We start from the raw sequence: 12,251 nt of genomic DNA, 5'->3' as shown, positions 1-12,251 counted from the left end.
GCTGGTGTGATTGGGTACAAAATCCAAAATAATCTTAACTCCAACTTCTTTAGATTTGGCTATTAAGTCCTCAAAATCTTGCATGGTGCCAAAAAGTGGATCAATTTCAGTAATATTAGATATATCATATCCAAAATCTGCCATCGGTGAGGTGAATATTGGGGAAAGCCATGTTGCTGCTATACCAATTTCTTTTAAATACGGCAATTTTTCTGCAATGCCTATAAAGAAGATTTGCAAATGAATAACATGGCAAAACAATAACAAGAAATTTAAAAACAATAACAAAATAAACCGATAAACGCAATACATTACTATATATATTATTTAAATACCTCTCAAATCTCCCACCCCATTTCCATCGCTATCACTAAAAGACCTTGGATAAATTTGATAAAAAGACGCCGTTTGCCACCACTTTTTTTCAGCATTTAATTCTTTTAATGTTTTCTCTTTATCCCAAGAAACAAAGTCGAAGTGAGCACGATAATTTGGAAAAACGCCAGCATATATCACGCTTAATGCGCAAATGAATGTCACCCAGTGCAGCAGTGATCCCGGCATGACTAAAAAAATATTCCACAAATCTCTCCACTTAACAACTCAGTGTTCACACGACGATTCACGAAACAAGACTGACACGAGAAAAAACATTATCCCGCAGAGTAACGAAAAAATCAAAATCAAAATAAAAATCAAAATAAAAATAAAAACATATGTTGACAACTTGGTTGGTGGTCGGTTGTCGGTGGGAGAGGCATTAGACACACGTTTCTCACAAATAATATATTTCGCTTTTTTATATAATATTGTGGTTATCATTAGGCTTATTTAAATATTATCGTCTGCTTATTGCTACCGCTTACCGCATTATGAGTTCAATAGCACCGTTAACAAGTGCATGTAGAGTAAGTCATATCACAGATAAGTACTGGTGTGCTCGGCTATAAAAGCACACTACATACTGCATAACAGAGGTGTGTTATATATACATATAGCACACAAATATATAACTACCAAGAGATAAGCATTGTATACATTCATTCCTCACGATATTCTTAATCATGCTGATAAATAATAATAATAATTCTAAATATGTATTTTTTAAATTAATTTAAAATGTGTGGGAACATATATTCACAGAATATAGCCTTTGTCCCAATGACAAATTTATCAACGCGTGAAAATAAATCACTACCATCCATTGAATGTCTGAGATAGCAAAATTTTTGATTGTTGTATATAGAATTTTTTTATTTAGGTTAGTTAATTAGTTAAATACTATTACAAAAATGAAAAAGTATAAATTTTCTCTACCGAACGTAGCACCACTACTTCATGGGGCATTAATGTAATGCTTTTAACTGAAGTGAAGTCACTAAAATAGAAATAGAAAATATAGATTTATTCTAATATATTTGTTATAATTTAGATGTTTTACCCTTTTCTTCTTGGTGACTTATCATTGACAAGTATGTATTCCAGTTCATTTGGAATTCCCTTGAAACTGTCATCCAAATTTATATATTGCACATGTTCAAACACATTGAGCAAAACAATATATACTTGTTCCCCATATAAGTAGCTATTAGTGAAAAAAAAATAATTCTTATTGTAGTACTATTTGTCCCTATTTGCCTCACTCACCGCTTGACACCTAATACATTAGAGTTTACTGCCTTTACTTCAGCATTGCCATCTTGTAACACTTTTTCCGATCGCAAAACCTGTAGTTGCTTAAAAACATTCAAATGACTGAATGTTATACCACGTTGTCGTTTAACATTAACCAACTCATAATCTGTACCGACAGGTAACCAAGTAGTTTCGCCAGTTGAAAAACCAGCGTGCTTGGCATCACTCCATTGGAAGGGCGTACGAGCAGGATCACGTGAGCGGTACTCATAACCATCTTCGAACCCGTTACAAGCTTGCGGATCAACAGTATCATTCCATGATATCCACACATCAGTCATTCCAATCTCTTCCCCATTATAAGTAATACTGCAACCGGGCAAAGTGAGTAGCAATATATTAAATAAATCTATGCGTTCGCTGCCAAAACGTGAACCTACACGATTTTTGTCATGATTTCCTATCTGAGTGTGAAAAAAATGTTCATACACATAGCACTAAATCGTCTTGATAACTACATACCACCCAATTAGCACTTCTTCCTGCAGGCATACGATCTAACCAAGCATTTATTAGCTCGGCGTAATGATAGGCATCGGAACCGCTCCACAAGTAACTTATCATTTGAAAGTTAAAAGGAATCTGTGCACCTTCAGCAGTATCATTACCGTAGTAGTGCATCATTGTGTCAATTGGTGACCAAGCTTCTACCATTAAAATTCTTATCAGTATAAAGATGAAGAAAGAAAATAGGCATCAACATCAACTCCAAAAAAGTCAAAATATGAGCTGAATACCTTTCATCTCCACCGTTTTCCTTTTGAAAATCGTCCAATACTTTGCGCCATTCATACACTAAATGTGGTGTTTCTGGTTGATCAACCGTGTATATATGATCTACATAACCATAATCCTCAGGATCATTATTCCAATCATTTCGTGGTTCATCGGGATAGTTGCCATCTGCATCAGGGGCTATCTCAAAACCATGGTGTATGGCATCGACTCTGAAGCCATCAATTCCCTTACGCAACCAAAATCGTAAAATTTCCTAAAACCAAAAATTCTTCACAGCCTTAAATTTTTCCAAATACCTTTAAGTTACTTACATTCATAGTCTCGCGTACTTGTGGATTACGAAAATTGAAATCCGGCTGCTTTTTATGAAATTGATGTAAGAAATATTCTTGCCTGCCTTCGTGCCATTCCCATGCGGACCCACGGAATACACTTACCCAATTGTTGGGTGGAGAGCGTACACCGTTTTCAATTTTACCTGGATGCCAAACATAGAAATCCTTATATTCGGGGTCTTTTGCGGCTGATTTAATAAACCATTCACACTCATTGCTGGAATGGTTTGGCACGAAATCCAATATAATACGCACACCCAACTTTTTTGATTTTGCCATCAATTCATCAAAATCTTCCATGGTGCCAAAGAGCGGATCAACTTTTGTAAAATTTGATATGTCGTAACCAAAGTCAGCCATTGGCGACTCTAAGAACGGTGACAGCCATGTGGCTGCAATCCCAATTTCTTTTAGATAAGCTAAACTATCCGTCACACCTTTCAAATCGCCAATACCATCACCATCACTGTCTTTAAAAGAACGCGGATATATTTGATAAAATGAAGCTGTTTGCCACCAAGCCTTGGCAGCCAGACTAATATCAGTTGCGCCAAAGCAAAACAAAAACACTAAGACCCACTTAGGACTCATCGCGACGACCGTTCGCTTGAGTCTAATAATTTCTCAAAATTATTTGTGTCCAATTGTTTTTACAAAAATATTAAAAACTACTTTGTTTTTCGTCCAGTTTATATTGTAGCGAACCTAATCTTTATTGCACTAAAGATAAAGGCAAAAATAAGTTAAGATTAGTTCATAAATAAAAAATGTTTCGAATTACCTATATTTCATATTGATTGATATAATCAAAGATTTCCAACTAATGTTAAAAATTAAAGCACTTGCACTTAAATGTATATATGTCAAACATATGAACCCGGTATATAAATATGATCTAACGAGTAGTAATTAGCACTGCAATGAATTTATAAGGACTCAATCGCATAAATCGTATTCTGATAAGAGTGGTTCAATTAAGATTAAGTGTTAACTTTATATTGTACAGTAATTTGATTATGATTATGCTTTAAATATGAAATTAAACAACTTATATTTTTGTCATAACTATTAAAATTTACAATTGTTTATATCTAATAAGCCATCTATTCTCCAGAACGTACACTTTTTGCAAAGTATGTGCAAAGTATATAGACAAATAACTGAATATTATTTTTAGTCCGGCTTACAGATTTCTTCTGTAATGTTATTGTATTGCGTATACATACACATATGTAGGTATATTTATATTATTATATATTTACAATAATTAATATTTATATTGTTTACTGCAATTCGATTTGATTTGATAACAAATTAATTATATTCCAATAAATACTTAATCATATATTTGAAGTATATAGTATATATTTCAATGAGATCACATTTAATCAAATTCAAACCTTAGTTGCATAAGTTATGAAGCCTCGTAATGCTTAATAATTGGTTTTAAAATATATCTCGTACTTTTACTAGATTACTTAAGTAGTTCCACTTTGTCCAAAAACGAACAATTTCAAGTAATCTTTCTCTTCTTTATTGCGGCTATAAAATTTAGCAGACACGCAGGTATTATAAAAAACTCATTAAAAAATATTTAATCTTTCTTTAACCTTCAAATGGAGCCTTGTAGAAAATTGTGGCTTTTTACAATCTCTTATCACCTATCATCGAGCTAATGTATATCACCCCATACAAATCAAATTGGGACTTAAGTATTAGGTATTTCAAGAAGTTTTCGATATGGCAAACAGAGTGACTTAGTCATCGAAGTGGACTGAAGTGTTCTGTTTGTTTATTATGTAGAACTTGATGAAGTTGATAACTTAAATGATGGGTAAATACTTCGGTACACAAAAATTATTTATAATAGGATTTTTGTTTATTTTGTGTCACACCTTCATTGAATTTTTATTGACTTAAGTAATTAAATAGAGGAAAGCATATAATGATAGATTGATTGCAAATATTCACTTATTTTATATATCTATTAACATTGTTCTCTTAAATAATATTTCTGTCAATACGTTTTTACTTACCCCGTAAATCTCCAACGCCATCATTGTTAGTATCTTTGAACGATCTTGGATATATTTGATAAAACGAAGCTGTTTGCCACCATGCTTTTGAGCCTAACTTTTTTTCAGTACTTGTCTTTTTTAATTTTATGTACTCAATATTTTCATATTTATTATTGTAATTAGCATTAGAAACACTAAAAAGAATAAACGTTAAAGCTAAACACCGGTAAAATGATTCCAAGCGTAAAGGCATCGTTACGAATATTGACTCAAGTTCTCGTAAATCACAACTGAATTAAATAAATAACCACAAACTTATCTGATCGCTCATTAAAATAATTTTCATCAGGTCAACTCGGCGCTTCTCTCAAATACAGCGTTTTGACGAGGAATATTTAAATTAAGCGTTCGAAATTACAAAACATTTATAAAATGAGATGAATTGGATTGAAAATGAGATGACAACTTTTTAGCTTATGGCACAGCCAACGTATGATGACACATGATTCAATTGATCTTAATTAAATACGATACACCTAAAATGTAAAGCACCTTATAAATTGATTATATTTAATAGTTAATTTATATAATTAATGCATGCAACATTATTTTCAAATTTTCACTCAGCTCAAATATATGTAAAAACTATTTCTTTATATATAAATTAATTTTTGTTGCAAAAATAGAATCCCCAATCATAAAGTAACTGCACATAACATTGATTATCTAGTCGAAATGACCTGCTATCGGATCCCTACATGAACCTGTTGTAAACTGCACAAAAATATACCAGTCAACTAATTCAACTAAAGCGTAATATGCTTAGCACTGCAGTATCGGTATTGACAGGTCACTGCATAAAAGGAAAACATGCTATTAAAATGGATTTACCCTATAATGACTTTTGTCTTTGTTGTAGCTTCTGGAGATGAGGAAGTAACCGTTTTCTACCTCATATGCCAATGCCCATCTTTAGCTAGGAGAAGATCTAATGTCTTCGGGACTCCTTTTTTACCTTACCGGACTTAGTCAAATTTATAGAATTGTTAGGTTCGTTCATCTTCACCTAATGGAGGAGTCATGCCTTTCGAAGTTGCTCGTACGCTGACCTCTAGTCAAGTGAGCTTTGCGCACAAGGCCAGCACTCTAACCTAACCTAATCGAAATTAAGTGAGATGAATATATTATTATATGTCCAGCTATAGATTTATTTCATTAAGAACTTGGCCATCAATGTAATTTAGTTTATAAAGTCTTATTGACTTTATGGACAGTATATTAATGTCCATAATATAACAAAATATTAATGTTCAATATTAATGTAAATAGAATGCTTGAAGTTAATATAAAAGACCTTTCTGGCCCTTTCCAAGGCCGGAGTATACTCAGGGTATCCTAAGGTGTTAATGCAAGATTTCCAAAATTTGCTTAGGAAAAAAAATTGTGTCAGATTTATATGTGGAACACAACAATTTAGATTATACTCTTCACCTTATTTATGACTTGAAAGTCCTACAAGACTATGATAATAAAAAAAAATATTACAATTAATTCTTTACAATTACAAATCCAAAAGAACAAAGCGAACTTGTTAAATAAAGAATAACATGATGAATAAAATAAACTATCATTTATAATATATAGGTAAATTGTCGAAGTTAGGAGTAAATTACGATTTAATTACTTAATTTATATTCAGGAAAAACATTTTTTTCTCCATTTACTACTATAGAAAGATTTCATTAACAATATACTTTAGATTTTTTTTTTAATTTTTTTTTTTATAATTTTCTTCTGTAAATATTTAAATAGCAAAACAAAAACTAATATAAAAAAAAGAAACACCGAGAAAAAAAACAAGAGGTACTCACCGCAGTCGTTGAGATGACGTCACCGCTCCTCAATTTACATAATATAAGCTTAATTATTACTTAATTATTATTATAATTTTTATTATTAACTTAATTATATCTTCAAAAAAAAATCCAATTAGACCTAGTTTGTCTAACATTTTATTCACATTTACTCCATAAAAATTTTATATGTAATATGTTTCTATTTATTAATACTGAATAATAATATTTTAAAGACAAAAAAACTCAAGTGGACTTAGATTATTTGCTTTGTTGAATTTACAATTGTTTCATTAAAAACAAAAAAAAAAAAATAAAATTAAAAATAAAGTAACTAACAATTCATACATATGAACATATAAGTTAGGCAAAAGAAACTATGTAATATTAAAATATTACAAAAAAAAGAGCGGGGTACAAAAAAAAGGAGTTAACTACTAAGTCCACTAATAATTAATAAGATAGATCATACAATTTACATAATATAAGCTTAATTATTACTTAATTATTATTATAATTTTTATTATTAACTTAATTATATCTTCAAAAAAAAATCCAATTAGACCTAGTTTGTCTAACATTTTATTCACATTTACTCCATAAAAATTTTATATGTAATATGTTTCTATTTATTAATACTGAATAATAATATTTTAAAGACAAAAAAACTCAAGTGGACTTAGATTATTTGCTTTGTTGAATTTACAATTGTTTCATTAAAAACAAAAAAAAAAAAATAAAATTAAAAATAAAGTAACTAACAATTCATACATATGAACATATAAGTTAGGCAAAAGAAACTATGTAATATTATAATATTTACTCTATAAGAGAGATAGTGAAAAAAAAAAAATATTTGTACGCTGGGGCTATGTGCCAGAGCGAAGTTGTTGTAGCTGTGGTAGCGGCTGCTAGCGTCTGAATTGTTGTTACTGTTGATGATATAGCTGGCGCGATCGCCAGCAATTCTGCTGTTAGATGTTTAATCAGAAGAATCACGAAACATAACCCCGTTAAAGTCACCAACTAAACCACTGATTTGAATTTTCGTTTTAAAAAAATGAGTTTTTTTTTTCTATTTTTTTTTTTTATTATTATATTTTTTTTTTATTTCCGGTTAGTTTATTTCGTCCTTTTAGGCTTTAGTTATTTAGTTTTATGTATTTATATTTTTTTCAAATTTTTCCTTTTTTTTTCTTTTAATTCTACACGCAAATTAAGTTCGATTGGAGTCCACGCTAAGTTGTAGTTCACATGTAATCTTAACTTTGCGCCACTTTCTATGAGGATTGTTACCTATTTTAATTTACTCGTATTACTTCTGAATACCCCGGTTTTGGAAATTATTTGGTTTTGATTTCACCGGTTTTCTTTATTCAGTGTTCAATATAAAAATTACCGCACAAAATAACAGCACTTATTTCGGGTATATTTAACCGAACAGACAAAAAGGAAAATTCATGCAATTATATTACTTATAGTTCACAGAAGTTTTTTTTTTTTAGTTAATCAAATCCAGCAAAAGAATACTCTGTCACTCGTTTTGTACATTCCGTTTCAAACAAACCAACCAAAAAGAAACCAGTAGCTTCCCTGACTGCTCCTTTTAATTATTTTTAAAAAAAAATTATTTAAAATAAAGTTGGACGGACACACAGAGAAGGTATGTTAATATTACTATTTTATTGATATAGTATTCCTTATTTTATATAATTATTCTTTCTTAATAATTTCAGCTTACATCCAGCATCTTATTCCACCCAGAACTCCACTGAAGTTATTACTGTGAACTAGTCGTGAGCATTCGAGGTAATGTCCATGAAATATTTATCATTCAGTGGTTTTAATTATTTACTTATTGTAGGTCCTCATCACTGTAAGATCAATTTTATTTTTACTTCAAAAATTGATCATTACAATCTTCAATATAATTTTTTAAAAATGTTTGTAAGAAAGACGTAATGGAGTCAGTCGACCTAGGTCCTCATCACTGTAAGATCAATTGTATTTTTACTTCAAAAATTGATCTACAGTCGCCATATTTGGAATATTAAACAACTTCATTTTACCATTTATAGCATTCCCCCTACTTATACCAGACATTTAGAATGAAATAAATTTATAGAATGAAAAGACCACTCTTTATCGATTGCGAGTTAGGCGTATGAGCTAATAATATATATATTGAGTATATTTACAAGCATTAGCTAATATATTCAATATATTGTGTAGCTAATATTAAACAGAAATAACCGAGAGTAACTTAATCTATATCTCTTGCTATTGCTGATTTTTATTTAATAAAGAATCTAACAATGGCGAATTACATTGACTCCCCACATGAAATCATATATGACTTTATATATAACTAATTGTCTTCACTTAATAATGTCTGCACTTAACGAAATTGTGGCAATAGATGACCGTGACCTTTGGAAATATAAAACAATGAATGTATGTTTAAAGAAATTAAATTTGCATTTGCTAAACATAATAGCAGTATATTAATAAATAAATAAACAAGTAAATATTTAACGTATTAATTACATATAAAGATATTAATATAATATAACTAATATTATACTGGTAATATAACATCTACCCTGATAAAAATCCAGTGAATTTTAAATGAATAATGTTATCTCTAAACTTGTTCCAATCGCAGAATTATATCCCTTTTGAGATCCAAAGGATCTATACACATGTAACGTAGTTTTGCACCCAATATTTTAAAATCTGAAGACGTGATTAGAATTATTTTAGTCAACTTGAAATAATTTTAATTAAATGAGCCATTCAAATAAAGGTTTCAGTACCTGATGACGTTTAAGGACTACCATTTTTTGTCTCAAAGTATAATTGATTTATATTATTATGTTCGAGTATAAGTTTGTAGTGGATATAATATATCTTAGACTAAAGAATCTGATTAATTTATTTTCCTTAGCAATCTACTGTAATAATGATTTCACAACTTCTTAAATGTATGAATGTAGTATTAATCATAACGAAGTCATGTGGTTCCGAGAGCGGCGATTGTAAAGACTCTATTGTTTAATGAAATTTGATTTTAATTTCGATTGCAATATAAACTGCAATCAAATCCAAATTATTTATCGAATCCAAATTATTAAACGCAATTCCCGATAAGGTACTGTGATTTACTGATTTGCTTCCTATTGCAATGTGGTTACTTATTTTTGCTTATATGAACGCAAATCTATTTTTGAGCTTTCAATTTCTGGTATCTCAGGTGTAATCGAAGTAAAATAAAATTTTATGAGGGTTTCGAACATGCACTCGACGTGTGGCATCTGATAAGCACTAAGAAGGCATTAACGTTAGCAATTTTATTATTTATAGCGCAAAGCCATAGAAATTGACCTTTACTTGGCGGTTAGTGTTTTCCAATAGGCAACTAATTGATTAGAGAACGAAACTTAGCGTCATAAATTTATTATCAAATCCATGCGAGGAATGGCTGTTGAGTTTTATCTGGTTCTGGAAAAATTTTATTTGCATTAGGGTCTAATGAAATCTTTGAACTACTTTCATTTTTTATTGAAGTATGTGAATTTCGTAAGCTGTTAAAATTTATTAGCCATAAACTAAACTACAAAATCTAAATGAACTCAAACTAGTATTAATTTCAAATCATTTATAACTTTTTATATATCTATGTGTAGATAATAATGTAAATGTATTTGCACAAAACTATAGCAGAACAAATAATTATTTTATAATATTTAAAATAACTTTGGTCGTTTATTGTCTGGTTGTTGATTTCAAGACCACTGATTCCTTAGGCATCAAAGTAATACTTTTGCTCGAAACAACATCGCTGAAATGGAATTTTTGATATTTTTTTTAAATATTTTCAGTAAATATTTAATGTAGTTTAGACTTACCCAATTGCCCTAATTGACTTATCATTGATCACAACGTATTCGAATGAGCTTGGCATGTTATCAAAATGGTTGCTCAAATCGAAGTTTTCAATACTGTCGAAAATGTTGAGCAAGGTTACATATGTGTAATCACCATGCAAGTAACTGAAATTACAAGATAATCAATGTAATAAAAGTAACAAACTGGAATAAATGTTCTTACCGATGAACACCCAAAACATAACGATTCAATGGCAATACCTCACCTTCACCATTTTTGAATGTGTCTTCATTTCTAAGTTCTTGTAATTGCTTATAGATATTCAAATGGCTTAAAGGCTCATCGCGCTCAGTTTCCACATTAACAGTTTGATAATTATCACCGACAGGTAACCAAGTTGAGGAACTATCACTGAATCCAGCATTATGTTCATTACTCCATTGGAAAGGTGTACGTGCTGGATCTCGTGAACGATATTCATACCCATCTTCAAAGCTGTTACAAGCTTGTGGATCAACAGTGTCTTTCCAAGAAATCCACACGTCTGTCATACCGATTTCTTCACCGTTATAAGTGATACTGCAACCAGGTAAGGTTAAGAGTAACATATTAAACATATCCATGCGATCCGAACCGAAACGTGAACCAACACGATTTTTATCGTGATTACCAATCTAAATAAAACATGCAAACCATATCAATTTTTTTCATAACTGAAATTTCCTTTCCACTTACCACCCAATTAGCTGCTTTACCTTCAGGCAAACGATCTAACCAAGAATTAATCATTTCAGAATAGTGATAGGCATCGGAGTCCCACCATAAGTTACTGATCATTTGGAAATTAAATGGTATCTGTGAGCCATCTTTAGTTCCATCACCATAATACTTCATTACCGTATCAATATCTGACCAAGCTTCAGTCATTAAAATGCTGTATTCAAAAAAATACAGTATGTGGTTTAACAATATAAATGCAAGGAATATTTTTAATGTACGCGACTTACCGCTCATCACCGCCGTTTTGTGCTTGATATTCTTCCAATAAGCTACGCCATTCGTATACCAATTGATGAGTTTCAGGCTGATCAGCTGTATACACATGATCAGTGTAACCATAATCCTCTGGATCGTTGTTCCACCAGTTACGTGGTTCATCAGGATAATTGCCATTTGCATCTGGAGCGACTTCAAAAGCATGATGTATTGCATCAATACGAAAACCATCAACACCTTTATCCAACCAAAACAATAAAACATCCTTAAAGAAAATTATGCGATTATATTAAATCAGTACAACTTAATTATTTTAGAGGAAACACAGTATAGTCACTTTTTTGTTAAAACTATTTCATAAAAATCTATTATTTTTGCTTACTTGCATAGCCTCTTTCACAGCTGGATTACGATAGTTAAGATCTGGTTGTTTCTTGTGATATTGATGGAAATAATACTCTTGTCTACCTTCATGCCACTCCCATGCCGATCCACGGAACACACTAACCCAATTATTGGGTGGATATCGTACTCCATTGTATTCAAAACCAGGATGCCAAACATAAAAATCTTCGTACTCCGGATCTCTTGCTGCTGATTTTATAAACCATTCACATTCGTCACTTGAGTGATTGGGCACAAAGTCAAGAATAATACGCAAATCTAATTCCTTGGCTCTACTCATCATATCTTCAAAATCATCCATTGTGCCAAAAAGTGGATCTACA

The 12,251-nt window shown here is 30.9% G+C and overlaps 3 protein-coding genes across 3 annotated transcripts in view; all 3 read right to left on the bottom strand.

Moving 5' to 3' along the window:
• Positions 1-5,310, bottom strand: part of LOC119684128 (maltase A3-like) — a 6,005-nt gene extending 695 nt beyond the window's left edge. Inside the window, exons 1-2 of the mRNA XM_038098090.1 lie at positions 4,805-5,310; positions 3-221 (exon numbers count right to left, since the gene is read on the bottom strand). Of these exons, the coding sequence (XP_037954018.1) occupies positions 3-221; positions 4,805-5,039 (454 nt within the window). The 5' untranslated portion in view covers positions 5,040-5,310. The remainder of the gene's footprint in view (positions 1-2; positions 222-4,804) is intronic.
• On the bottom strand, positions 1,256-3,640 carry LOC119683729 (maltase A3-like). The gene is made up of 7 exons (XM_038097538.1): positions 3,550-3,640; positions 2,745-3,488; positions 2,433-2,686; positions 2,158-2,356; positions 1,648-2,099; positions 1,442-1,585; positions 1,256-1,378 (listed from the first exon to the last, which is right to left on the bottom strand). The coding sequence occupies exons 2-7, from the start codon at positions 3,357-3,359 to the stop codon at positions 1,285-1,287; spliced, it is 1,758 nt and encodes a 585-aa protein (XP_037953466.1). The 5' UTR covers positions 3,360-3,488; positions 3,550-3,640; the 3' UTR covers positions 1,256-1,284.
• A 5,019-nt stretch (positions 5,311-10,329) lies between the features above and the next one.
• LOC119684118 (maltase A3-like) overlaps positions 10,330-12,251 on the bottom strand; it is a 3,005-nt gene continuing 1,083 nt past the window's right edge. The window contains exons 2-7 of the mRNA XM_038098075.1: positions 11,906-12,246; positions 11,535-11,788; positions 11,263-11,461; positions 10,750-11,201; positions 10,548-10,691; positions 10,330-10,480 (exon numbers count right to left, since the gene is read on the bottom strand). Coding sequence (XP_037954003.1) covers positions 10,405-10,480; positions 10,548-10,691; positions 10,750-11,201; positions 11,263-11,461; positions 11,535-11,788; positions 11,906-12,246 — 1,466 coding nt within the window. The 3' untranslated portion in view covers positions 10,330-10,404. The remainder of the gene's footprint in view (positions 10,481-10,547; positions 10,692-10,749; positions 11,202-11,262; positions 11,462-11,534; positions 11,789-11,905; positions 12,247-12,251) is intronic.

Source organism: Teleopsis dalmanni, chromosome 2 (assembly GCF_002237135.1).
Source record: "Teleopsis dalmanni isolate 2A chromosome 2, ASM223713v2, whole genome shotgun sequence".
In the NCBI taxonomy this organism is placed as follows: domain Eukaryota; kingdom Metazoa; phylum Arthropoda; class Insecta; order Diptera; family Diopsidae; genus Teleopsis; species Teleopsis dalmanni.
The sequence above is the reverse complement of the archived record's forward strand: the minus strand, read 5'-3'. Positions and strand labels throughout refer to the sequence as shown.

What these genes read in the sequence shown, in the direction of transcription:
- LOC119683729 (XM_038097538.1), bottom strand. Translation starts at nt 3,359, where the DNA reads ATGAGTCCTAAGTGGGTCTTAGTGTTTTTGTTTTGCTTTGGCGCAACT. An exon ending in AAGTACGCGAGACTATGAAT is followed by an intron (nt 2,687 to 2,744) that starts GTAAGTAACTTA and finishes TTTTGGTTTTAG; the next exon opens with GAAATTTTACGATTTTGGTT. An exon ending in GAAGAAGTGCTAATTGGGTG is followed by an intron (nt 2,100 to 2,157) that starts GTATGTAGTTAT and finishes TTTCACACTCAG; the next exon opens with ATAGGAAATCATGACAAAAA.